The 26,621-nt window shown below is 40.4% G+C and overlaps 1 protein-coding gene and 1 non-coding gene across 2 annotated transcripts; one reads left to right on the forward strand and one right to left on the reverse strand.

Annotated features, from left to right (window-relative positions):
* Positions 1 to 567: 567 nt before the first annotated feature.
* Positions 568 to 22,547, forward strand: LOC134746854 (macoilin). Its single transcript, XM_063681420.1, has 14 exons — positions 568 to 816; positions 1,906 to 2,047; positions 3,685 to 3,811; positions 7,590 to 7,753; positions 10,196 to 10,306; positions 11,475 to 11,657; positions 12,479 to 12,566; positions 13,266 to 13,382; positions 13,835 to 14,007; positions 14,959 to 15,131; positions 17,317 to 17,433; positions 18,333 to 18,468; positions 19,551 to 19,788; positions 21,084 to 22,547. Exons 1-14 carry the CDS (start codon positions 737 to 739, stop codon positions 21,263 to 21,265), a joined length of 2,031 nt encoding a protein of 676 aa, XP_063537490.1. The 5' UTR covers positions 568 to 736; the 3' UTR covers positions 21,266 to 22,547.
* Trnat-agu (transfer RNA threonine (anticodon AGU)) lies at positions 4,494 to 4,566 on the reverse strand. The gene has a single exon. It is a non-coding gene; the product is annotated as a tRNA-Thr (tRNA).
* Positions 22,548 to 26,621: the final 4,074 nt, after the last annotated feature.

Below are 26,621 nucleotides of genomic sequence, written 5' to 3' on the forward strand. Positions count from 1 at the left end.
TCTTATTGCGATTCCTGTAAGAGGAAAGAGAAAAAGTGCCATGCTTTGTTTAATGTTTGTATAATGTACTTATGAGTCACATCAGATACTCGAATTAAATGAATTTTAATTTTTTTAATTTTTTTAATTTGTCCTTATCACCGACCGGGTTTTTTTTCATGGTCGGGTTATGGCAGCATAGGTAGGAGGCGATGGCGAAATACCGAAATTTATAAGAGTGAAAGGGAAAAAGGATTATGCTGCCATACATTAACCTGTCAATACATGAATATGTCTTTCTCTTACCCCTGGTCGCTCGGTTTCATGTCTATAAGTACTATACTATGTCTATGGTAGATTTATAAAGTGTATTGCTAGGAGAAAAAACTTCAAGTATAATTTTAATTTCTAATTGAATTCACAACTTATAAGAAATAATGAAAAAATAAAGTAGATAAACTTATAATTCTTATTTTTTTAATAATAAACAAATTATTTACAGATGCTTTTTTATTTATTTCGGTTTATTAAGATGTTTAACAATAACAAAGCATGGCAACATTAATTATGAGCGAACGCAGGAAAGAGCTTGCCGATCCGATATTTCATCCATCTCCCTCGTAAATTCTCGATAGGCCAAAAGATTGACAACAAAAGGCATTATTTTGAGGAACATTGTTGTTTCAAATGATTCTGTATAAATAAGTGTTGTGTCTCGGGAGCCTGTATTAGTGATTTACACAGTGGAGGAAAAAATATGAAGAGGCGGAATGCCGAAAGTGGCAAATTGCGGCGCCCTTTAAAGCGCACAAAAATCACCGAAGGAATGTACGGAAAGTGAGTGGATGTGGATTCTAGCTGTTTTTCAGGGCTTTAGGACTGTCTTTCGTAGAAATAATTTTAAAGCAGCTTCATATTCAGTGATGAAATAAGTGAGGAACGCATGAAATATAAATTTAGTGTGGGTAGAGAGAACCATCTGTCTTTGGGTCGTGGTAACGTCAACTCAACAAAAAAGCGAAAGAAATGAGTTTTATTTGTGTTTTTTTGTCGGTTTCTACCCGGCAAAAGTGGTTGCACAAATGTGCGGCGTGTTTCCCACATTTGTTTTATGTTGTTGCAGCTCTTACTACATCTGTAGTTATGTAGTGTTGTTTCTTGTAGTAAGGTAGAATGCACTATGGTTACGGTGAGCCAATTTAATTTATTCCTTAAACTGTTATTAATCGTAACAGGTATCTAGCACCTGTGGCATGCCCTACAGACTATGTTACCATTAGAAGGCCCTTACATTTGTTTGCTATCAGGTGTGCTTTCTGAGTGTTTGGTGATATCAACCTCATTTCAGCATTTTAAATTATAGGCCTCTCCCGAAATTCTCCATTTACTTATATCTATTAAAAGCTCCTCTACACAAGGCTTTGGCTGTGTCTGAATATGGTGTCTCAACTCTTATTTCCGTTTTTAGGGTTCCATACCCAAAGGGTAAAAACGGGACCCTATTACTAAGACTCCGCCGTTCGTCCATCTGTCTGTCTGTCCGTCTTTCACCGGGCTGTATCTCATAAACCGTGACAGAAATTTGCACGAGTCCGACTCGCACTTGCCGGTTATTTTTTTTTCTTTCTCTATGTAGTAACATATCATAATTTTACATTGCAAAATCAATAAACACAACAGAAACACTTGCCTGTACCAGTGCATGTTCCTAAAGCTTTTAACCCCTACCAAGCTGATGATAGGTTAATAACATGAAGAAACAGAACAGTGGTGTATTAATTTAATACTCAAACCAACTCTTTGGGACTTTAATAACATAGTCAATGAAGAACTGTTGTTTATAAATACTCCAGGTGCTTCCAGGTTCCACCCGTGCTCTGCGGATATTCATTGACATAGATAAACTAAAATCACCTATGTTTTCAGCTCGCTCCTGTATCTGAAGTTCGTGATGCTGTGGGCCACAGTTGTGCTGGCAGATTACATGCTGGAGTTCAGATTCGAATTCCTCTGGCCGTTCTGGATGATGCTCCGATCTGTTTATGACTCATTCAAGTACCAGGGACTTGTAAGTGCAAGTTTATTTCAAGATATAAACTATAAGTTATACTTAGGTTCCTTGTGGGTTCCTTGATGAAATCTATCTGATCTAGGTCTCTTAAAATCAAAAGTCTGAACTAAATAACAGATACTAATATGACAGTTTCATTGCTCAATTTACTAGCTGATTTTGTATACTACTTCTACGGAGATGCAACTACCCAAAGTGAGTCCTGGCCTCCGACACCAGATCACGCCATGCCTCTCGGGCTTGTGATAATGTCTCTCCAGTCGCCATGTCCGAGGTTGAGTAGTTCTTGAGCAACTACGTCATTCCAGCGGTACCTAGGGCGTCCAATCGGGCGTCTCCCATTTGTTTGTCCCAAATACGCTCTTTTCACGGCACGATCCTCTCCCATAAAAAAAACTATAAAAATGACTATTTGATTGAGCAGATTTTGGTAGTAGACTGGGCAATTGAACTTGGACTTTAGTTTCTGTGGTATAAAAAACAGTTAATTTAGCTTATTTTAAGCTCTCTCTGCAATTGCATCTGTGTATAATAAAATATAAACATCATGCAATGTTGCGATTCTGGGATAATTGATATCCAAAAGAATTCAGCCTGGCATTTTAAACTGAAAAGCATAGATATTATTATCCACCTTCTAAAACTTATGGGTAACAATTTAAAATAGACTAGCTAGAGCTAGACTATCGAATTATTTCAATGTTAGTTTGTAATGGTTTGATGATTGGTAATGAATTAATGTGGTGCGATCATATAAGGCTGTGTTTCCACCACATATGTGCGAGGATGTGTTGCGAGGGATTGTTAAGAACCAATAGAATCACTACGCGCTGAGCGAGGAAAACAAATGAAGTGATTCTATTCGTTCATATCAAACACATCCCTTGCTACGCATTCTCGCACGCCTCTGGTGGAAACGAAGTAGGTCGGTCTGTACAGACGCGCCTCGTTCGAGGCAAACGCACGCGGGCCGTGATACCTCGTGAGAGGCACGTCTCAAATACAGGGATATACCTCAAGGGATTTTTCGGAAAACCGTTAGGGGTTGTACAATTGTATATTGTTTCATTCTTTTTGTATTTTCCGTGTAAGTTAGCAGTGGTTTGGTATTTTACTGTCATACTGTTTAACTTGTTTGATAAAATAAATAAATAAGAGAAGAATACGTTAACAATTAAAGTCAGGGTCCGAAAGGATAATTATCAATGATAGTTATCTTGATAATTATCGCTATAATTATCGTGATTTTTATGCCTGATAATTATCGATTTGATAATAACCTAAAATTAACGAGGATTCTTAAGACGAGATTTTAAAGTTTACTAAAGAATTCAAAGAAAATAAATATAGCACCATCCATATTTGGGATAATTATCCGATATTTAACGGATTATTGATATTTATCGGATAATTATCGCAATAATTATCAAAGACTATAATTATCTGGATAATTACGAACCCTGATTAAAATGTGATATATATATATATACGGCCGAGGAGACGAGTGACACGAGCGTTGGTTTATAGCACACTACTTTATTGACGTAAGAGATGGGTCGTGGGCGCAGCCACACACACACACATGCATGGGTAGTTGCATACATATACAACAAAATGTACATACATTGTTTCAGGCATTCTCAGTATTCTTCATCTGCATTGCGCTCACGTCTGACATGATATGTTTCTTCTTCATACCGCTGCAGTATATATTCTTCGCGGCAAGCACATATGTGTGGGTGCAATATGTCTGGTATTCATGTAAGTGCTATTTTTATATTTTAATTGTGGATAGTGTATAATGCTGTATTTGCCAAAGATAACATCATTTCAAAGTCTATATTAAATTAAAATTAAAAAATTAAAATTAAAAATTGTTTATTTCAGACATTGTGTCCATAAAAAAATGTTAGTTGTAGTACAAACTTAAAAGGCTATGTTAGTGTTACATGTTAATTATAAATAAAGATAAAAGCAAAAAAAAAAACAAATAATTTAAAAAATAAAATAAAATTATTATATGAAAAAAATATTTTATATATTATTTGAAGGCCATATTTTAGGGAAAAGAATACAAACCACAAAAATATGTAATTTTTTTTAATTTTTATGCCAAATGTTTGAGGATGGATTCTTTTTGCTAAACTACTTCCAATTTTTATATTGGTGAATGGAATTTGATTCACAGCTACACTAAAGTACTTATTTTACTTTTACGCATTATATACCTACTCGTAATATTTTCTAAATTTTTAGTTAATAGCTATAGGGGCCCATGGTGCAGAGTAGAAGGAAATTGAAAATTGGTCATCCTCAGGAGCTCTGGAAGTATAGTGTTTTAGGCATGCAACTTGTAAAATGTGAAATAATTTTGTAACAAAGCAGAAGCGTCTGCGAGCGATGCTATTAAGCTTAGAAATAAATTAAAAGTGGAAAAATTCACTGTCTTGGGTGGGACTTGAACCCACGACCACTGTATCACTAGTACAGTGCTCTACCATCTGAGCCACCAAGACCGTACCCAATGCAGCGAATATTTCCACCATATATTAGCCATAGGGAGGCTCTATCGACATCTACCATGAGAATTCGTTGCGTTGGGTACGGTCTTGAAGGCTCAGATGGTAGAGCACTGTACTAGTGATCCAGTGGTCGTGGGTTCAAGTCCCACCCAAGACAGTGAAATTTTCCACTTAATTTATTTGTACAATGTGACTTGGTTAAGTTTTTGCCATCACTACACAAACAAAAACAAAGTCCCCGACCGAGTGAGTCCTCTATCTGTCCTATGTTCGCGATAAACCCGAAAACTATTGAACGGATTTTTATGCGATTACCACCTATCAATAGGGTGATTTTTGAGGGTTTACGTGTATAATTTGTTAAGGTTTTGTGTACCGTGCGAAGCCGGGGCGGGTCGCTAGTCAAACATAAATCTCAGTTTATTATTCTCTAATTTATATGCCAAGCTTATTTGTCCAGACAACTAAAGCAAAACAGTGCCATTACATCATAAGTCAAAACTGTTTACGAGCAGTTACATATAAAATTTACAGCTTTTACGTATCTATTTCTAGATTTCGTGTTAAATGTGAAAATCCTTGGCATTGTGTTTGTTTTTTGAGTAAACACGTGGGAATTGGAAACAATAATGCTATTGTTTGGAATGGACATGACTTAGGCTTTTACTGTATCTGATATTGATCACTCTTTGTCTAGTCTTATCATTTGGGATCTAGAACTATTTTAATTATTTAGGGTTCCGTACCCAAAGGGTAAAAACGGGACCCTATTACTAAGACTCCGCTGTCTGTCTGTCTGTCTGTCCGTTGTTGTTGTTTGAAATTTTCAGTTTTAGTTTGAGTTGAAATTTTCACAGATGATGCAGCTATACCAACAAATACTAAAAACAGAATAAAATAAATAGTTAAGTGGGGCTCCCATACAACAAACGTGATTTTTCTGCCGTTTTTTGCGTTATGGTACGAAACGTCCGACTTTCAATCCGGAGGTCGCGGATTCAAATCCTCGTTTGTACGAATGAGTTTTTCGGAACTTATGTACGGAATATCTTTTGATATATACCACTAGCTTTTCGGTGAAGGAAAACATCGTGAGGAAACCTGCATACATCCGCGAAGAAATTAGAAGGTGTATGTGAAGTCCCCAACCCGCATTGGGCTAGTGTGGGGACTATAGCCCAATCTCTCTCGTGCATGAGAAGGAGGCCTGTGCCCAGCCGTGGGACGTATATAGGCTGAAATATTAAATAAATAAAAATTAGCTAATACCTACGTATTTTTCAACTACGTATTATCGGTATTTAGGTCTTTCTGGAACAAGATTTCAATTTCGTTTAGTAACTTTTTATACATTCTACCCTAGAACGAGCTATTTTTATAAAAATTGACAACTAACTTTTAGGTTTGATTTCCTCCTACGCTGACATCGGTCGCTGACGTCGGTCACTGACGTCGTACGTACTAACACAATGTTCTATGGCAGATAAATCTGCCGCGGACGTCGGCGTCGCTGTGCGGGGGGCACAGCGACGCTGACGTCAGCGGCAGATTTTTCTTCCGACGGTACGCTCGACCGACGTCAGCGACCGACTTCAGCGTAGGAGGCAATCAGGCCTTAGAAAATTAGAAATATCTAGGACCTACCTACATCCAAGCGTTTTTTGTTTATAAGAAGTATAAAGGCTTCATCATACTGCTGCGGGCGCTAACGACCCGCTACCGCCACGCTACAGTGTGACGAAGCTTTAACTTTTTCATTCCAATTAGTGTAACCTATGGTTAAAGTTCGGGTCGTTATGAGAAGGGCCCCACCTTGTATTATGAGACGATAATGGTGCAGCAATGGATCAAAAATCAACAATTATTAAGGCGGTTCCCTGAGCCAGAAGGCGAAAAATCTCCTTATATGATCATGTTTTTCTAAGAGGCGTTGATATTCATAGACGTGAAAAAAATATATGTAGTTATTAACTTTAATATCATAGCTACCGATACACGAATTATGACACTTCGCTCGATACAATTAATTCCCAAAGTAACCTCTAACTCTGACTTTTAATCCAACTTTACTCGGTTATTTATGTGATACTATAAACAAAAAAAGAAGAAAAAACAATCTTACCTTAAATAGTGAAGAATCTAGTTTATTATCTGTAAGAAAGCTCTATGTTCTAGGATGTGTCACAAAACTACACACAACAATAAAGTACAACACTAGTAGTGTAACTCGCAGGAGAAAGCGCAAAGCTGCACCAGTGCCTCTAACAAACTCAAAATTTGCCAAAAGACAGTTCTACTATCAATCTGCTAAACTATATAACACCATTAACGAGCAACTTGACATTTACCCACAGCAACTATATGACTGTAAAAAAATCGTTATTGAATATCTAAAAAAGTTGACATACGTAGAAATTGAATCCATTTTGCAATAATGTAATTTAAAAGTTTAAAATAGATACCACATGTAGACACACACACACACACACACACACACACACACACACGCACGCATGCACAAGCACAAGCATGTTAAATAGAAATAGAAATTCATGGTAATATAATATAATATGTATTAAATTAAACTTAGTTTCTAATCTAAAGTACCTAATGTACCTATCTTACCTTATAATAAGTATAAGCTTAAGATTTAAGATAATTTAATTTAATTTAAGATAATTTTGGTAAACCTTGTACTTAATGGAAGAGCGGAGCCTTCTGGCACAAGTATCTTTTTACTTAAAAGAAGGTTCTTGTTTCGATCCTAGTTAAAACCTGTTGTGTCCCCAATAAATCATTTTTCATTTTTCATTTTCATTTTCATAGTAATTTCAAAGCTTTCGAATTTCTATATTGTAAGGTAACGTTTTTAAAATAAATAAAAATCGACAAAATTTGATCAAAATTGACACTTGGCGCGCATGATTTTTCCCGTTCTTTCTTACGAAATGTGACAGTGACAGCGGCAAACCGATGGAACGGCCTTAATCAAACTTAAACTCTTATTATTGTTACAGTTGCAGAAAAAGGCATATGCCTGCCCACAGTAGTGGTGTGCTGCTTCCTAGTGTACGTAGAAGGGGCGCTCCGGTCGGAGCGGACAGTCAGCATGGAGCTGACGCGGCCGCTCGCGGCGCACTGCGTGGGCTACCCCGCCGTCACGCTCGGGGCGAGCGTCAAGGTTGGCTATGACTAGTGTACGTAGAGTCGCTCCGGGAGCGGACAGTCAGCATGGAACTGACGCGGCCGCTCGCGGCGCACTGCGTGGGCTACCCCGCCGTCACGCTCGGAGCGGGCGTCAAGGTTGACTATGACTAGTGTACGTAGAGTCGCTCCGGGAGCGGACAGTCAGCATGGAGCTGACGCGGCCGCTCGCGGCGCACTGCGTGGGCTACCCCGCCGTCACGCTCGGGGCGAGCGTCAAGGTTGGCTATGACTAGTGTACGTAGAGTCGCTCCGGGAGCGGACAGTCAGCATGGAGCTGACGCGGCCGCTCGCGGCGCACTGCGTGGGCTACCCCGCCGTCACGCTCGGGGCGAGCGTCAAGGTTGGCTATGACTAGTGTACGTAGAGTCGCTCCGGGAGCGGACAGTCAGCATGGAGCTGACGCGGCCGCTCGCGGCGCACTGCGTGGGCTACCCCGCCGTCACGCTCGGAGCGGGCGTCAAGGTTGGCTATGACCAGTGTACGTAGAGTCGCTCCGGGAGCGGACAGTCAGCATGGAGCTGACGCAGCCGCTCGCGGCGCACTGCGTGGGCTACCCCGCCGTCACGCTCGGGGCGAGCGTCAAGGTTGGCTATGACTAGTGTACGTAGAGTCGCTCCGGGAGCGGACAGTCAGCATGGAGCTGACGCGGCCGCTCGCGGCGCACTGCGTGGGCTACCCCGCCGTCACGCTCGGAGCGGGCGTCAAGGTTGGCTATGACCAGTGTACGTAGAGTCGCTCCGGGAGCGGACAGTCAGCATGGAGCTGACGCGGCCGCTCGCGGCGCACTGCGTGGGCTACCCCGCCGTCACGCTCGGAGCGGGCGTCAAGGTTGGCTATGACTAGTGTACGTAGAGTCGCTCCGGGAGCGGACAGTCAGCATGGAGCTGACGCGGCCGCTCGCGGCGCACTGCGTGGGCTACCCCGCCGTCACGCTCGGAGCGGGCGTCAAGGTTGGCTATGACCAGTGTACGTAGAGTCGCTCCGGGAGCGGACAGTCAGCATGGAGCTGACGCGGCCGCTCGCGGCGCACTGCGTGGGCTACCCCGCCGTCACGCTCGGAGCGGGCGTCAAGGTTGGCTATGACTAGTGTACGTAGAGTCGCTCCGGGAGCGGACAGTCAGCATGGAGCTGACGCGGCCGCTCGCGGCGCACTGCGTGGGCTACCCCGCCGTCACGCTCGGAGCGGGCGTCAAGGTTGGCTATGACCAGTGTACGTAGAGTCGCTCCGGGAGCGGACAGTCAGCATGGAGCTGACGCGGCCGCTCGCGGCGCACTGCGTGGGCTACCCCGCCGTCACGCTCGGAGCGGGCGTCAAGGTTGGCTATGACTAGTGTACGTAGAGTCGCTCCGGGAGCGGACAGTCAGCATGGAGCTGACGCGGCCGCTCGCGGCGCACTGCGTGGGCTACCCCGCCGTCACGCTCGGAGCGGGCGTCAAGGTTGGCTATGACTAGTGTACGTAGAGTCGCTCCGGGAGCGGACAGTCAGCATGGAGCTGACGCGGCCGCTCGCGGCGCACTGCGTGGGCTACCCCGCCGTCACGCTCGGAGCGGGCGTCAAGGTTGGCTATGACTAGTGTACGTAGAGTCGCTCCGGGAGCGGACAGTCAGCATGGAGCTGACGCGGCCGCTCGCGGCGCACTGCGTGGGCTACCCCGCCGTCACGCTCGGAGCGGGCGTCAAGGTTGGCTGTGTTATTTTGCCAAATTTGGAAGTGATCCTTATTGGATTATGCCCGTGAGCCGGTCTGATCTTGACAACATGCTGACAAACAGAGTGGAGCGGTCAAACAGCAGCAATAATGAAGTTTTTAAAAAGTTGATGCCTTCTGTTCTGTACACGACAAAAATTTGGTTTAAATGGCTTGAATATGCTTGAACATATTCTGATCAGATTGTTTTCTGAAATGCCCCAAACAGTTCAGTCTTTTACACAATTGTCGCTTTTAGAATGTATTCTACAATATAATAAATAATAATAAAAGTCGGGACTATTGTGTAAAACTTGTTTAAGACATTTATTAATATTGTCTTCGGTTACCGCGATAGTTACTCATGAAATAAAACTATGAAAACGGATTATATCGCGTATATTGAATTTATAATACATCCCGACGTTTTGAACTCTTTACAGCGTTCGTGGTCAACGGGTGACTGAGGAAAACTACAAAATGCAAAAATACCCACATACTAAAAATAATGAACCATCATAGACTATAAACTTTAAGGCTGGTTGTACATGCATTGGCCTAGGGGTTCAAGGCGTTAGCCCGGATTGCTAAAGACGGTTCGAATCCGGCCTTCACCACTGGAGAGCTTCGTCACTTTTTCTTTAATCTATGACATCTATTTCAGTTTATGTTTGTTAGTTGGTAGATTGAATCGTTACTGACATTGGATTGTAACATATCTTTTCTAGGCGCACATACAGCGAAGGCTGCGGCTGCGGAGGCAGCGGCAGGTTCGGCAGGAGAATGAGTTCTACTTCCAGCTCATGAGGGACGCGCTCCCTGAAAGTGCTTTGGAGCAGGTTAGACTAGTAGTAGTAGTAGTAGCAATACAAAACTCGCTACCTCTTGGTACTAGACCCACGCCGTCATATTTAAAATGATTATATCTATGCACCTTATGTCTTTATTTATTCTTATCTATATTAAGTATTTTTGCACTCATATCTATCTATCATAAGCTTATATACTTCCTTTAATACATATGTAACTATTAAATTCTGCTTACACACTATACCAGCAATTGTTCTGTCCAATTTCTAAAACATAGTTTACACTCATACATACATGTTAACATAATTCTAAGCCATTTAGTTTTCGACTAACAGCGAGTAAGGGATAGTGTATCAAGGGTCTGCTTGAAAACCAGCGTTGTAGTAAATACACTGCAACATTATGCTGAGGCAAGCTCCTATTTAACACGCATGAATATTTCTCTTTGATGTGCAACTCAATTTCTTAGTTTTGTAAGTCTAAATTTAAGGTTTATCTGTAAAAAATGTACTACGCTATCTGTTAACTCTGCCATTTCATGTGATGTTGAATAAAAATGTTCTATTCTATTCTAAATCACTTTTTTGTAAAAAAAAAAATGTTAACATTAAATTCATATAAATTTAGGTACAAAGGCGAACTTATCCCTATAAGGGATCTGTTCCAACTGACCTTAGAGTTAATGAGTGGAAAATTCAAATTAGATAGATAGACAAACTTACAGAATGTACAATAATATTTAAAAAGGAAAACTACAATATTAACGTCTACGAATAACTAAAATACATCAATAGCATTATACAATAAAATAAATACTAGCATACGTAAATATATAGTACTAAATAAATATTAAATATATTTATCAAGTGCAAAAAAAACATAGTAATAAAAAGATTAGTACTCAACCAAATCACACTTCGTGGGAAAGCCAAAGCTTTTTCGGATTAACTTTGAGTGATGCTACAGACCGGGACTGTTTGAGCGACAAGGGCAACTCGTTCCACAACTTCACCGCCCGCACTGTGAATGAATTTGCATACGTACAACACTTATTCGAACTAGTCTATGGGTTTATTAAGTTAAAATAGCCCTTTTTCTATTTTTATTCCATTTTATTTCTCATATACTTATGAACAAACATGACTAGACTGCAACTTTCATTTTCATTTTTCATTCATTTTCATTTTCATTCCTTAGAACCAGCCGTCGAAAGACGGTGCGCCGGCGGAGTGTGCGGCGCCGGGGGCGGGGGCGGGTGCGGGTGCGGGGGCGGGGGCGGGGGCGCCCACCCCGTCGACGGCGACGGACGCGCGGCACCTCAACGGCTCGCTCAAGAAGCGACAGCCGAACGGCACCGCCGACCCCGCGCTGCATGCCAAGGTAGGAAGGCTTGTGAAACTAAACTTTCATTATGAGACCAACGTCAAATCGTAAAAAAAAAATGGGGGGTTCGTACATTAAAGAAAGAAGAAAGAAAGAAAAGACATTTATTGTAAAGACCTTCTACAAACAGCGCCACCTCAGTTACAAAAAAGAACTTACTCACTAAACACTTAAAGCTAGGTACAATGGTAGTTATAGAAAAAGGAGTAAGGTAAGGGTTAATGAATAACAACATTACGGGTATCTATTTCGATCTCTTTTCTATGGGACAACTTTTTTCGCGATCCTACCCCGAAATAATTACTTAAGGGTCTCCGGCGAGCTCGGTTCCCCGTACAAACGTAGTTCCGCTCTCATTTTAAAACGACTAACCAGATTACTCTGAAACTTTGTACTTACAATAGGATAAGGTATATCTATGTCTGTAATTAATTTATGTACCTAGGCTTCAGATACCACAGTTAAAAAAATACAGCAAATTTCAGTTTTTCATACAAAACTTGTTTTTGCTCTATTTCGTTTGTTTAAAACTGGAGCTATATAAACAAATTTCAGACCTTGATATACCTCATGTCATTGTATGTGCAAAGTTTCATTACAATTCAACACGTAGTTTTAAAATGAGAGCGGAACTACGTTCGTATGGGAAGGTGCAATACGGCCGAGCTTGCCGGGGTCTCTTAATAAATCAAATAGTCGCGCAGACAAAAGACATTGCTCTGACCAGCCAGCCAGCTGACGATGCATTACTAATATGAAAATAAACCTATTATTATACAATCTGAAGTGTACTAATGTTGTGTATTTTGTTTGTACAGTTAGATAAGCTAGAGAAGCCCACGGCCAACGGGCGCGCGCACGCGCTCAGCAACGGGCAAGCTGGTATCGACGACGACCACAGTAAAGGTATTTCTTATTTGCTATTTTCTCCAAAAACGCTTCACTGAGTTGAAAAGATTCATTCATATCTTTCGCTCGCGGTGATATATATCACTCATTTCGCTCAGTGGATCTGTAGACTATATTGTTCACGAGTGAGTAGAGAGAGATGTCAATCAATCAGTTACACACAGCCATAAGTGCGACAAAGATGGCGAATCACGCGATACTATCCCGCCATGTTTACCCGACACCCTCCGAATTCTTCCGAACCGCTCAAAAACCTATTCGCATCGTCTCACTGGCTCGTCACGTTTGGCCGGCTCATTCGAATCATGAGTGGGAAAGAGCGAGCAAGGAACACTGAGATAGATGAGTTACTGAGCGAGTTAAATCATCAGTGAGTTGAAGAGTGAGTGAGTTCATTTAAATCACTCACTCGTGAACGACACATGTCAAAGGGTGATTTCCGGGTTATATACCGGGTTCCGGGCGTTACATTGATTTAAACTTTCACGATGTTTACTAATACTGTGTAAACTAAACTTTAACGTTTTGTACAATGAGTTTGTCAATCTGTCACCACACTACACTTACGATGACCGGGTTATAGTGCCGGTTGAAAAACCGGACATGTTGTGTGCTGGGTATCGATAACTTTAGTAACTTTGAGCCTTGAATTTTAAGAACTTTGTTACAACTAGTACACAATATAATTCTTTTCAGGTGGTACAAAACCGTCGAAGTGTGAAAAGAAAGAGGCCAGTACATTAAAAGAAGAAAAGAAAAGGAGTAGAAATAAGGATAAGGATAGCAGCGATAGTCATAAGAGTACAGAACAGAGTAAGTTGATTATCACTCAATATTTAAACCTTGTATATACCTACAGAGTGCAAATTTTTAAACGGGGCACTGAGGTCAGCTACCAGATCCCTTGCTGCTACGCTAAAATGGTTTTAAGAGACTCCCTTTATTAGAGTTCCGTACCCAAAGGGTAAAAACGGGACCCTATTACTAAGACTCCTCTGTCCGTCTGTCTGTCTGTCACCAGGCTGTATCCCATGAACCGTGATAGCTAGACAGTTGAAGTTTTCACAGATGATCTATTTCTGTTGCCGGTATAACAACAAATACTAAAAACAGAATAAAATAAATATTTAAGTGGCCCATCCCCATACAACAAACGTGATATTTTTGCCGTTTTTTTTGCGTAATGGTACGGAACCCTTCGTGCGCGAGTCCGACTCGCACTTGTCCGGTGTTTCCACAAACTAATTCTGATAACTTTGTTACAGTAAAAGAACAAATAGTTAAAGAAAAAGAAGTAGAAAGTACAAAAGAAACGAGAAGTAACAAGGAGTGCAATAGCAACAAGGAGAAAGAGAAGGCACTAGAAAAGGAGCGGGAGAGAGAGACGAGAGAGCGGGACAAGGAACGCGAGAGGGAGAGAGAGCGAGAACGCGAATTGGTGAGTCCATAGAGTAACTTATACTAGAGCGGTACTGTCATAGTAAATTTTGTAACCCCAGTAAATTCACTGCCATCTGTCGACACACTTTAAAACTAAACATGAAGATTTATAAAAATACGATAAAATGTATTTAAATATGGATAAATGATTTTTTTATTTGCATTAATTATTTTTATGATTTTGACCCATGTTCTTTCACTGATATGCGATAAAAGTATAAATAACAAATGAAACCGTCAACGCCCTCTATACGAGAGTAGGCCAAAACTAGTGGCGCCATCTGATCGAGAATCAAATTTTCGTGATTTTCGAGGCACGTTTTTTCCTTAGACTGTATCCATCTATTACGGAGTTATATCTATCTTTGGTGAGTCTTATTGGCCGAGCAAGCGCGAAGCATAAGCGAAGCGTCTTCGAATTACTTTCGTCTGTTCAGCTATTCTCTTCTACTCATAATAATTAGGCTGCATAATTTCATGTTAATGAAACGAGCCGGCAATGGGTATTCATACAAATTTGCTGGCAATTTTCTCGACCTTTGTAATATTTTTTTCTTATTGATTACATCATATAAATATTGTGTGACAAAGTTATTTACTGTTATCGTTTCCCTGCTCTATTTTCTAAAGTACATCGGCAAATTCTAATTCAATTCATAAAATTTTACTTTAGTTAAATTATGTTTTATCCCTTTTTTAAAAATGTAAAAGTCAAAATGACAGATAAAGACAAACGATTCATAGCTAATTCAGGCCAGTAACACATTTATGGCCAGGATTACACTTGTAAGTTTTACTTACGTAAGTAGGGACACAGCTATACTACAGAATGAGATATGAATATCGTTATCTCATTCTAGCAAATAGCTTTGTCCCTACTTACGTAAGTAAAACTTACAAGTGTAATCCTGGCCTATGAATAACGTCATAAGTCCGTCCATTTCCACAGCGCGAAGCTCGCGAATACGCCGAAGAGATAAAGCGACTGAAAGCCGAGCTGGCAACGTCGCGCAACAACGAGGCGGAAGCGCGGCGCGCGCTGGCCGCCGCCGCCGCCGCGGAGCGGCAACGTCGCACCGAACATACACAGCTTAAGCAACAGCATCAAGCGTTGCAACATAAGTGAGTTTTTCCATTTAACGGCCATCTTAGTGTAAGGCCTGAGTGGACGCTCGAAGCGGAGCGTTCGTCGGGGCGTGCAGCGTGGCGTCGGGCTCACAAGTGATTTGAGCAGCGTGCACTGAGGCCGCTCCTATACGTTTGCATTTGTTTAACATGCACGCCGCACGCCCCGCCCCGCTGCACGCTCAACTCGAGCGTCCACTCAGGCCTTACTCTTACAGTATAAATTTGCGGGCGGCGCCGCAGTTGTCACTACAAGCGTGTATGGGCGTCAAGTGGGTGGTTCCGTACCCAAAATTCAAATTTTTATTAGTGGATGATTTTTTTTTTACTGAAAAATGTACCCACTGTTTTTATTCCTGACATAATTCTTTCTATATTGTACTTTTATTTTATGTTAAAATTATCAAATCGTATTTTTTGCATGTCGTGTCTTCGACTGAATACTAATACTGAAATCATCTTGTACCATACCATAGAGTAACTTATACTAGAGCGGTACTGTCATAGTAAATTTTGTAACCCCAGTAAATTCACTGCCATCTGTCAACACACTTTAAAACTAAAAATGAAGATTTATAAAAATACGATAAAATGTATTTAAATATGGATAAATGATTTTTTTTATTTGCATTAATTATTTTTATGATTTTGACACATGTTCTTTCACTGATATACTTTAAATTGTTAAATAACAAACGAAACCGTCAACGCCATCTATACGACTGTAGGCCAAAACTAGTAGCGCCCTCTGAACGAGAATCAAATTTTCTTGATTTTCGAGGCACGTTTTTTCCTTAGATTATGGAGTTATATCTATCTTTGACCATACGTATTGTAAATTCTATCTAGTCCAAAAGGTAAAAACGGGACCCTATTACTAAGACTCCACTGTCCGTCTGTCTGTCACCAGGCTGTATCTCATGAACCGTGATAGCTAGGCAGTTGAAATTTTCACAGATGATATATTTCTATTGCCGCTATAACAACAAATACTAAAAACAGAATAAAATAAATATTTAAGTGGGGCTCTCATACAACGAACGTGTTTTTTTTTCGTTTTTTGCGTAATGAAACCGGGGTGCGTTGGTTGAGAGCAGCGAATGACCGTTCCTTGTGGAGATCCTTGAGTCTTTGTCCAGCAGTGGACGTCTTTCGGCCGAAATAGAGATGGGTAGCTCAGGGGATATAGATATAAAGGATATATATCTTTCTCTTTTCATGAATCACTCTTCTTGTCTTTACGAATCCGAATATATCAGTATATCCCAATATATCCGTACACTCGCACCGTCGCACCCGCGGCAAGGATTTACTAAAGTGAATAGATAGATAAGATAAGCGATGTCTATTGTCTCTTTGTCTCGGCCGCGCGTCGACGCCGCGCCGTCGGTCAACCGAAGTAAATTGCAATGATGTGATGAGTCAAATTCAGTTCTATTGCTTAAAGTTTTAAAGCTTAGTTGTTTGGACCTAGCATGATTATTTTCGTTGTTATTATACACTAGCTGCGTTTTGTTCCTACAAAGTTAGAATTGAACTATGCATATGCAAACTAATTTAGGTCATATTTTGGTAAGTTTAAGGATTTACACAAAACGTATTTGCGATTTCCAAAATTTTGCAAATCGTTCGCTTTGCTTTGACCTCGTTCGTTTCGACGGGACTTGAGTGTATTCCTTTAGGTATTTAATAAAATGTAAACAAACCGCAATAAGGTATTTTATTACGCAAAAATATTAAAATTCAATAACGTCAATATATTTTTAAATGCAAGGTCAAGGTTATAGATAGCGCAATTCACGACGCGCAGATTTGTCAAACCTAAAGTAATAGCATGAGCATGACAATACGAACCAAAGCAAGCGCCTTCGTGAATGAATCGATCTATATCCATCATGATACAATCATCCAAGACATCCAATATACAAAATGAAAGAAACAATCTCGCCACGGTATAATAACTATTCTAGTGTCCTCTCTCTCACTCATAACAGTCATAACATGACGTAAAGTGAGCAAGTGCCGATACAGTTGCGAGCGGGAGCAGTGATGCATACGGATATAAAGATATAAAAGAGTGATATATATCCCAGTGAGAGAAAGATATATATCACTCTTTTCTTTTTACTGACACATTTCGCCCATCTCTAGGCCGAAATGATGATAATGACATTCGTTTCAGAATAGCGACGTGGCGCACGCACGAGCGAGCAACTCTCGAGCGACGGCTCGGCGAGGAGCGGCGCGCGCGCACCGCCGCCGAGCACCAGCTGCAGCGGGCCAAGCGACAACCACAACAGTAACTATCACAGATGCACCGGATATTCGGTTACTATCCGGTATCCGGCCCTTATTTTAATATTCGGCCGGATACCTAATAGTGACTTACTATCCGGCCGGATACCGGATAATAACTGCTTGAATTCGGACAAATTGGATTTAAGAAACACTCACGGTAATAATCGTACTCTTTTCTTATAAAAAAAAATTAAACATTCCGCTCGCACGCGCACTCATTTCGAACCTAGAAATGAGTCCGCGCGAACAGGTCAAAACCTGCACAATGCGCACATGAAAAACCGTAGGAAAAATGTAGGTATAGTTCCGCCAGCCGAATATTCGGCGGCCGGATACCAAATATTCGGCCGATGGTCAGGCCGAACATCCGGTATCCGGCCAAACAACTATCCGTTGCATCTCTAGTAACTATACCTCACATACCACATGTACAGAATAGGGTATTTGACTATTTAAAATAAATTATTTTACACCATGCATGAAATAAAGCGCCAGAAGATTAATAGAGAAACGTGGAGAGCAGGATTTCCGGGCAAGATAGATCGTTTAGTGTGAACCCACCTTTTTTTTTAACGTTGGGGAAATGCGTTTACGCATGCCACCTGGTCCGTGTGAACCCACCTAAAAATGTCACTGATGCGCTCACGTCTCACTCGAGAATCGTTTAGACAAATCAGATGAAACTTTTTGGTTCATCCCTAGTGATATTTAGCACGATTGGGCCAAAAATCAAAATGATCAAGACAGCGACCACTTTTTTTAACTCAAACCAAAACAAGTATGTGATTATATGCCGCAGAATGACTTTATGAGTTTCACTCGTCGTTATACTCCCTGCGGGGAGCAATGAAACCTTGTATGTTTATTATTAGTTCGCCAACATACGTGTTTATATTGCAGCAACAGTACAAGCAACAACAACAATCAGTCGGGCTGCGACAACGAGTGGTGCCGCGCGGCTGTTCGTTGTGGAGAGGCTGAAGCCTCGGCGCTCCGCCGCGAGCTTGCGAGAGCGAGACAACACGCCACAGACCAGGTGCTCTCTCTGTCTAACAGTAACAGTATAGTCTGCATCTTATCAAATGATTTGTTCGCCAAATACTCTAATCTGTTAAACAAAGCCTTTGTTCTTTTTGTGCGTGCGCGTGTCCATTTTAATAACAAAACTTCCGTGAGACACAGACATATTAAACATATTAATAAAGCGTTTTCGACTTAAAATACGTGAGTGACCCGTTATTAATATATTTAATACGCGTGTCCATTGTTGGTGAGCGCGTGACCATTGTGTATCAGCGAGTGGCATGCGCTCACCAACAATGGGAACGCGCACGCACAAAAGGAACATAAGCTTTTGTTTAACAGATTAGGGTCTTTGGCGAAAAAATCATTTGAGAAGATGTAACCACCCGTTGACCACGAACGCTGTAAAGAGTTCGAAACGTCGGGATGTATTATAAATTCAATATACGCGATATAATCCGTTTTCATAGTTTTATTTCATGAGTAACTATCGCGGTAACCGAAGACAATATTAAGATGTAACCATTCGATTCCTTACATTTTATCGAAAAAAAGATTGTGTAGCAACTATACATATAAACGCAATATTCCACCGACAAAAACGCAATTTTCTTTATTTGTCTATACACCGTACATTCAAAACGGGCTCTCAGTGACTGACGGTACGTTCACTTATCGTTTTGTTAGGAGCGTTTCGCGAGTGAGGCACGACTGTCGGACTTTGACTATCATTTCTGACTTTTGTATTGCTTTAATACAATTTTATTTAGACATTTGATCCTAAAAACACACCTGATCGATTAGTACTATTAATGAAAATTTGTCATCTAGCCTATTATTTTGATGATTTAAAGAAATTTAAAAAAATGTTGTATGATTTCCTAGTAAGTAAAGCATACTATTCTATTCAAGATTTTTTTTGTCTGACTCGGGAAATTTCATTTACTTTTAATTAGTTGTGTTATGTATATTTTATTAAGACTAGCTATTTGTGTGGTGTGGCGACCATACTGATACTATATTATACATTTAAGACCTGTTGTACATACCTATGTTTAACAAATAAATAATTTGGAATTGGAATTTGTTTTCCAGGCCCGGGCCCTCGAGTCCCGCTCGCCGGCGCCGCCCGCGTCCGCGTCCGCGTCCGCGTCCGCGCCCGCCCCCGCCCCCGCCTCCGCTCCTGAAGGCGGCGCGCGCCTCGCCGCCGCCTGTGCCGCGCTGTCCGAGCGCTCGACGCACTTGCAGCGCGCGCTCAGCGCCGAGACGAGGGTCAAGCTGGATCTGTTGCAGGCGCTGGGCGACGCTAAGCGACACATGCATATACAGGAGGGTATGTAGCGATTATACTAACTTGGGCATATCTGACAATGGTAGTGACTTTGTCAGCTTTCTTGAAATAGCGCGCGGCCAGGGTCAAGCTTGACCTACTGCAGGCCCCGGGTGATGCTTCTGTCGCGTCCGCTCACGCCTCCGCTCTGCGATGCTAAGCGCCACATGCATATACAGGAGGGTATGTAGTGATTATATCTGAAAATGACACCAACTCCGTTGGCGTTCTATCAGTGCGTGTATCGTTGAAATAAGATTGAAAATTTCGGGACTCCATTAGCTACAGAACTTACATGAATAAACGAGTATGCGCTCGCCCGTCCCTCTTTAATTAATATAGTTAGAAAGAGACGGGTAGTCTTATCTCGCCGCGAGATACTGTCGCGCCAATCATGTCATGCTGATTATTAATGTCTAAAATATTACAATGGGGAATATAGATTGAATTCTGCCTGAAAACCAAGGCAGCATTCTGGCACACTTCCCCTATATTAAATCGAGCTTTCTGAGATTTGATTAGCTAAAGAATTCAGAAAATATCATGAACTAAAAATAGCAGACCGCAACATTGCTGTACAGTTACGACAAAATCTATGTTAGCTACATTTACATTTCTTTAAATCTAAAGATATTTATTATTTGTCCGCGTTGGAGACTGCCATCATACCTTATGCCATATATAGACCTTAGGTCGAAAACTTAACATTGACATTGGATTTGAAATTTCTGATTGGTGGCGGTAAATTGTTCCAACACTTCGTTGCAGCATATCGGAAGCTGCTACGAAAAACGAGTTGCGTACCGATAAATCTGAGAGCACCACATATATGACCCTTCGAGAACTTAAGTTTTTCAAATAAATAAGGCGATAGTTTATCGCGAATTACTCCAAAAAGCAATACTGAGGTACGCGCCAGCATACACCCCCCAAAGACGGCATCAGCGTAACTCAGTTTGGACAAAATGGGACAAAAGCGTAGTATTGTATAAAATGCTCTTGAAAAGTCCAAGAGCACCAGCATGACATTTTTATCACTATCTCGTTCGGATGAGATCTAGATCTACTGTCTATTAAAGCAGTGGTGGCGCAACGAGACTTTGCTTCTATGCTGTCACCTAAAGTTCATGCAAATCCGGCAATAGAATCTAAAGAAGGCTGTGAAAACTATGTAAAATGCATTTTAGCCCCGAAGTACAGCTATCTGCAAAATTGTATGGACACATTTGAATTTATTTAAGTGGCTGTGCAATTTTGCGGCTACCCCAACCCCGGCTAATCACAAAATTGTCTTCCAGGCTTAATATCGCGCCAAGAAAAAGAAATCGAAGAACTGAAAGCTCAAATGCTCGCCGTGATGCCCACCGAGTTTGTGCAGGCCGCGGGCGCCGGCGTCAGCAAGCTGCGCCTCACGGACGGCTCCCCGCTCGACCCCAACGCGTCCGTGTACACGCCCAAGCAGCTGTGCTCGGATGCCTAAACTGGACTGGACTGGACTCAATGATGAAAGGTTTGGTAATAATTCTCCCCAGTATGAAGTTGGACAAACATTTCGCATTTTTTTTTTCGAGATATTTCTCCGCGCTCCGGCGTTCTAATTTGTCAAAACATTATCTGAACTTAGTGTATTTATTAGTTTTTAAAAGCTTTTATTTAACTTGCAATGTAGCTATGTTTGTACGGGTCAAATCTTGCAAGTTAAATTTGACTTGCTTCCCGGTTTTCCGATGAAGCTGAAAATTTGCATACATATGTAAGTCGGGTGACAATGCAATATCATGGTACCATCGAGCTGATCTGATGATGGAGACGGGAGGTGGCCATAGGAACTCTGTGATAAAACAACAATACCTAATTGTGTTTGGGGTTTTCAAAATTCTCTCGATGAATTAGTTGCCTGTGGTAAGAAAAGTACAGTCAGCAATAAAAGCTTGTACCAAGTGAAATTTTTAACAAAAAAAATTATTAACCATTAATCTCTTATGAATTTTGACCCATTGATTTGATGGTTTTAAGTTCATTTTTTGCATCCATACTAGGGCAGGTATCCTTTTATGTAAAAATCTTTCGGTTAACACATTCGCGGACACGAATGCTATAGCAGGTGCGTAGTTTTTTGTTTCCTTTGCCCTATGACACATGACGTCACTAGGTACATTTTTTGGTCTAATTTCAAGTTACAAAACTACACAAATGTCAAGGGTATAAATTAGAAAAATCCATCTGAAATCCAAAAGTCCAAATATTAATGGATCTGAAGCTTCTAATTTATGTCCTACATATAGTGGAAGGGAGAATTATTGTTAAGAGTAAGGACCTCATTGATTAAGATATAAAGAGCTAAACATAAGTCGGTAAATTACCTTAGCGTTTTAGGGGCAGTCCGAGTGACAGCTTTTGTGTTTGACACGGCGTCGAAATGGGGTCATCCATAAATAACATCACACGAATTTCGTGATTTTTTGACCCCTCCCCGCCTTCTTGTCACACCTGGTCACATTTGGCAGCCCCCTCCCCCCTGGTGTGACGTCACATATTTGGCAATTTTGTTTTCAACGAAATCAGCAAATCGAATGAAGTATTTTAAGATAAATATTTTTAAAAATAGCAATATTATGACACGAAACCGATTAGGAATAAAATTTTACAAATAAAAACGATATATTATCTTTTCAAAAACTAGCCTATTTATTTGTACCGCGAATACTAAAAAATCAAAACAATTTTTGGCTACAAGTGAAGTTAAAGTGACGTCACAAAATTTGTGACCCCCTCTCCCGTGTCACATTTTCTGAACCACCTCCTCCCCCTAAACGTGTTACGTAATTAATGGATGATCCCAAAGGTTAACATCATAATCATATTTTTTCCTCACAAAATACGCCTGCCAAGTTCATTGGTTAGCTCTTTCATACTATTGACGGTAAAAATATTTGCGTTCGTCATATTCTTTCTTTAATCACCAATACAATAGACTGATTTCGTCATATTTAAACCTCCATTTTAACAAGCATTTTTCTGGCATTTAAAGGAACACATTTATAATTATTTTTACAATGCATGTGCTCGAAAAGTGCGTTTCCTACGGAGCCATATCATGCGGAAAGTACTACTTTTCCGCACTAGTGCTTTTTGTTTTCAATTTTTTTTTACAGTACATATGGCGCTACTTTCTCGCACTAGTGCGGAAAAGAGCACTTTTTTTCAAATTTTTTAATAATTAAACTTATTTGCCATGATATGTTTTTTTATTTACTCGCACAATACATAGTGAAACATTGTATGATACACGTGCGTAAAGATGATTTCCGCACTTGTTGCATAAATAGCTATTGAACGCAAACTATTTTTATTCTCGATAGACATAGTTTGCATCTAGCGTGACTAGAAATCCATTCTGTAAAGGGTCTATTGTAAGACAAGTATCTTGGTATGCAGAACTATTCTTTAGGGTATAAAGGCCAGAGCACACCGGATGCTTATGCGTGGACGCGCGCGTGCGCTAAAATGTTGGTGCCGTGCACGCACACGTCACGCAAGCGATGTGCCGTCTCTCATAAGTATCTATACATTACAACACGCACTTAACTGTTGTTTCAATGTCAGTTTCGATCATTCACATACTAAAACTATTAATTATTATCTAATTTTGAAAGAAATTAAGCCTGTTGCAATTATTTGTCATTGAAATAGCAAATAATCCAACATATAGCATTGTTTTGGTCTTGCTATTTAAGACAATGCCAAATTTTAAGAGAATCCGTGTAGGCAAAAAATTTGAAGGTTAGAATTGAGTTAAAATTACATTTACAAGGATGAAATAGTGTGGATGAAGACAAGGTTATGCCAATTATGCCATAAAGAATAGCGCTTTCATAATTATTTATGTCTAGATACCAAGCTTTCAACATTACGCTGGCATTGTAAATCGCTGGTTTTTGTATGGGCGTTTTGTGATCTCATTTTTTTGTTCTCTTATTTAATTAACCTTTTCGATATTTTTTCTTAATTTATTAGTAATTTACGTATTCAGTTTGAAAATGTCCATACAAACATCGGTACAACCGGATCTAACTGAAAAAAATACGAGTAAGTATGTTAGTTTTGTAACCGTGTATGTCGATACGATAACAGAGCGTTTATTTTTTCATCAATGAAATATTTGGATTCATAAAGCTGTCTTGTGATCGAAACGCAGGTCTAAGATAAAAAAAAAGTTTATTATCTATGGTACACAGAAATGCGTTTCGATAACCAGTTCTCAGCTTATTGGCCTCTACACACGTCACCGATAACGCATGCGATTTGCAATTGCGGCATTCGGTCGATCGATTGAATTCGTCCAACTCAGCCAGCAATTATCTAAAATCGCATGCCATTTATTGTAAGGTCTGTAGAAGCCTTTGGTACCTTTGCCGCCCGGAGCGACGTAAATCTAATTTTAGAACCGTATTGCTCTATTGGTATACTTTTGATCTCTAAATGCATAATTTAACAGACAGTATTTGCTGCAGTGGGCGTGTTCTTTAAATGTATGTGATAAATTGTACAAACGAGATCTGATTCGAGTCTCCCTTCTTGTGTAGTTTTTATTGACGTTTAGAATAGTGAATACATTGTGACGTTGTTTGGGGTTATCAGGGGTAGAAACGCAATTGGTCATACGCTATAACTTGCCATAATAATTATGTTTTTCCATACTATAATATTATACTATAATATTATAAATGCGAAAGTGTGTCTGTCTGTCTGTTACCTCTTCACGCTTAAACCGCTGAACCAATTTAGTTGAAATTTGGTATAAAGATAGTTTTGAGTCCCGGGCAAGGACATAGGGTAGTTTTTATCCCAGAAGTCATCCTTTAAGGGGGTGAAAAGGGGGGTGGAAGTTTGTATGGGGAATCGATAAAACGCAGATTGGATAAAAAATAAGTTACCCAAATTACTAACTCCACGCAGAAGAAGTCGCGGGCAAAAGGTAGTAGTTTATAATTGCACTTATGCCAGAAACACTGTATTACCAAGCAACCAAATGCTACCTTCTGACCTGGGAAGGGCGCAAATAATATTATTCTACCTAGTTCGCAGTGTACGTAACTGTACATAATTAGGCATTAAAACACTCGTGTGATGTTTTTATGAAACTCGCTTTCTGTTCGTTTCATAAACTCACACTCGTATTTTAATACCTTTAATTATATAGCAGTCACATAAACTACTATTATGATGCAGATTCGTATGACCAGTTGAATTTATTCCACCTTATAATCCGTATCATGTTAGAATTCGACTTTAGTTGTAGGATACCACGACACGACTGACCCTTGTTATGCGGTTCACGCCGCAATTTCATATAACTTTTGCAGACGGCAGCTCTAACATTGTCATTACATTTCATATCATATGTAGGTATAGTTAGACACCAAATAACACAAACAATAAGAATTATATAAAGCCATTCTTTGTCCTTTCTTGTCATAAAAATAGCTGAAGGAGCTAGTCGAGAAATAGATGTAAACTAAATAAAAGATATTTTTAAGTTTAACGAACGGGACGGCAATATGTATTTAATTTTCTAAATGGGACGGCAAAAGAGTTATTTCTCAAGTGATAGTGAGTCCCAGTTGTTCAAAATCAAGTAGTTAGGTATAGTCGTTCGATTTTAAGCTGGCCCCGAACGGCTAATCCTTTGCTATTGCTAAGTAAAACCGCACGTACTACCTAACAAAAGGGGCAGTCATTGGGGTATAATTCTAATTGGCACCTGAGCGCGGGCTAGTTCAACGCTCAAAAACCAGTGTAAGTGCGCTCTCCGATAACGCGCCTTTGTTACACATCTCGATGACATAATTTAGACTGGTTCTATAGCGTGCGACTCGTCGGCACGCAGTAACCGTAGAGGACCACACAAGAAATCGCAAATTATTTTTCTGTTTGAAGTGGCACGTGCGGTTTCACTTACAATAGATAGACAGAGTTATCCCTTAGGGGCCAGCTTGTAAGCTAACGACTATACTGCATGCTACAATGTGAAAAGACCCTAAGCTACATTGTAATAGGGAATATTGCCCTAGCACAGAATAACTAATAGGCCCTAGTATACGCATTTTTACACTGCGAGCAAAGTTACTGATATAGACATTATAGACCATAAAATCACATATTTCTCAGTATTTTTAGAAGAAAATGTTAGAGCTATTATCTGTAAAATTCATTAGAAAATCATCGCTTAACGTAATTTTGTTTTAAGTTGAAATCGTTTTTTAATTTACACACATCTAAATGTACCTAATATCCTTATGTGTTCAAAAACGGTACAACTAATTGTTGATGTTTTCTGTCAAATATTTTACATTGTTTGACAACTGTGTCGTGAAAGTTAAATGTCAACTCACTGTCAAGCCAGATTTAGGAAAGTAATGTACACCCCATAGAGAGACCCCCACACTAGCGTCTCCCGAGCGTCGGCAACGCCATTTTCTAAGCGCTGACTAGACGCGGACGCTCAAAACTGTACGCTGGAGTCTCTCTTTTTCTAGTAGATACATGCGTCCCACTCTTACGGAAAGCATTTTCATACTCGTAAGTAGGGTAGCCATATGGCTCACCAAAACTGGACTTGATGGATCATAAGGGCAATCAATGTCATAGTGCAACCTTAATTAGGTATTCATACCAGCTTTGGGTGAATTTACATGTATAACCAAATGTATGAGACCTATATATATTATACTTTCAGTAAGGCAAGATTTGGCTCACATATGACTAAACTGCGGCCTACAATATAAGCCTTTTAAGTCATTCATCTCGCACTTACTTCGATTAAAAGGGCCGAA

The sequence above is a fragment of the Cydia strobilella genome, chromosome 13, assembly GCF_947568885.1.
Source record: "Cydia strobilella chromosome 13, ilCydStro3.1, whole genome shotgun sequence".
Taxonomy (NCBI): Eukaryota; Metazoa; Arthropoda; class Insecta; order Lepidoptera; family Tortricidae; genus Cydia; species Cydia strobilella.

Excerpts from the sequence above, each read along its gene's own strand:
- LOC134746854 (XM_063681420.1), top strand. The coding sequence starts at position 737 with ATGAAGAGGCGGAATGCCGAAAGTGGCAAATTGCGGCGCCCTTTAAAG. Across the intron at positions 15,132-17,316 it reads CATCAAGCGTTGCAACATAA|AATAGCGACGTGGCGCACGC; the intron begins GTGAGTTTTTCC and ends CATTCGTTTCAG. Across the intron at positions 18,469-19,550 it reads GACAACACGCCACAGACCAG|GCCCGGGCCCTCGAGTCCCG; the intron begins GTGCTCTCTCTG and ends TTTGTTTTCCAG.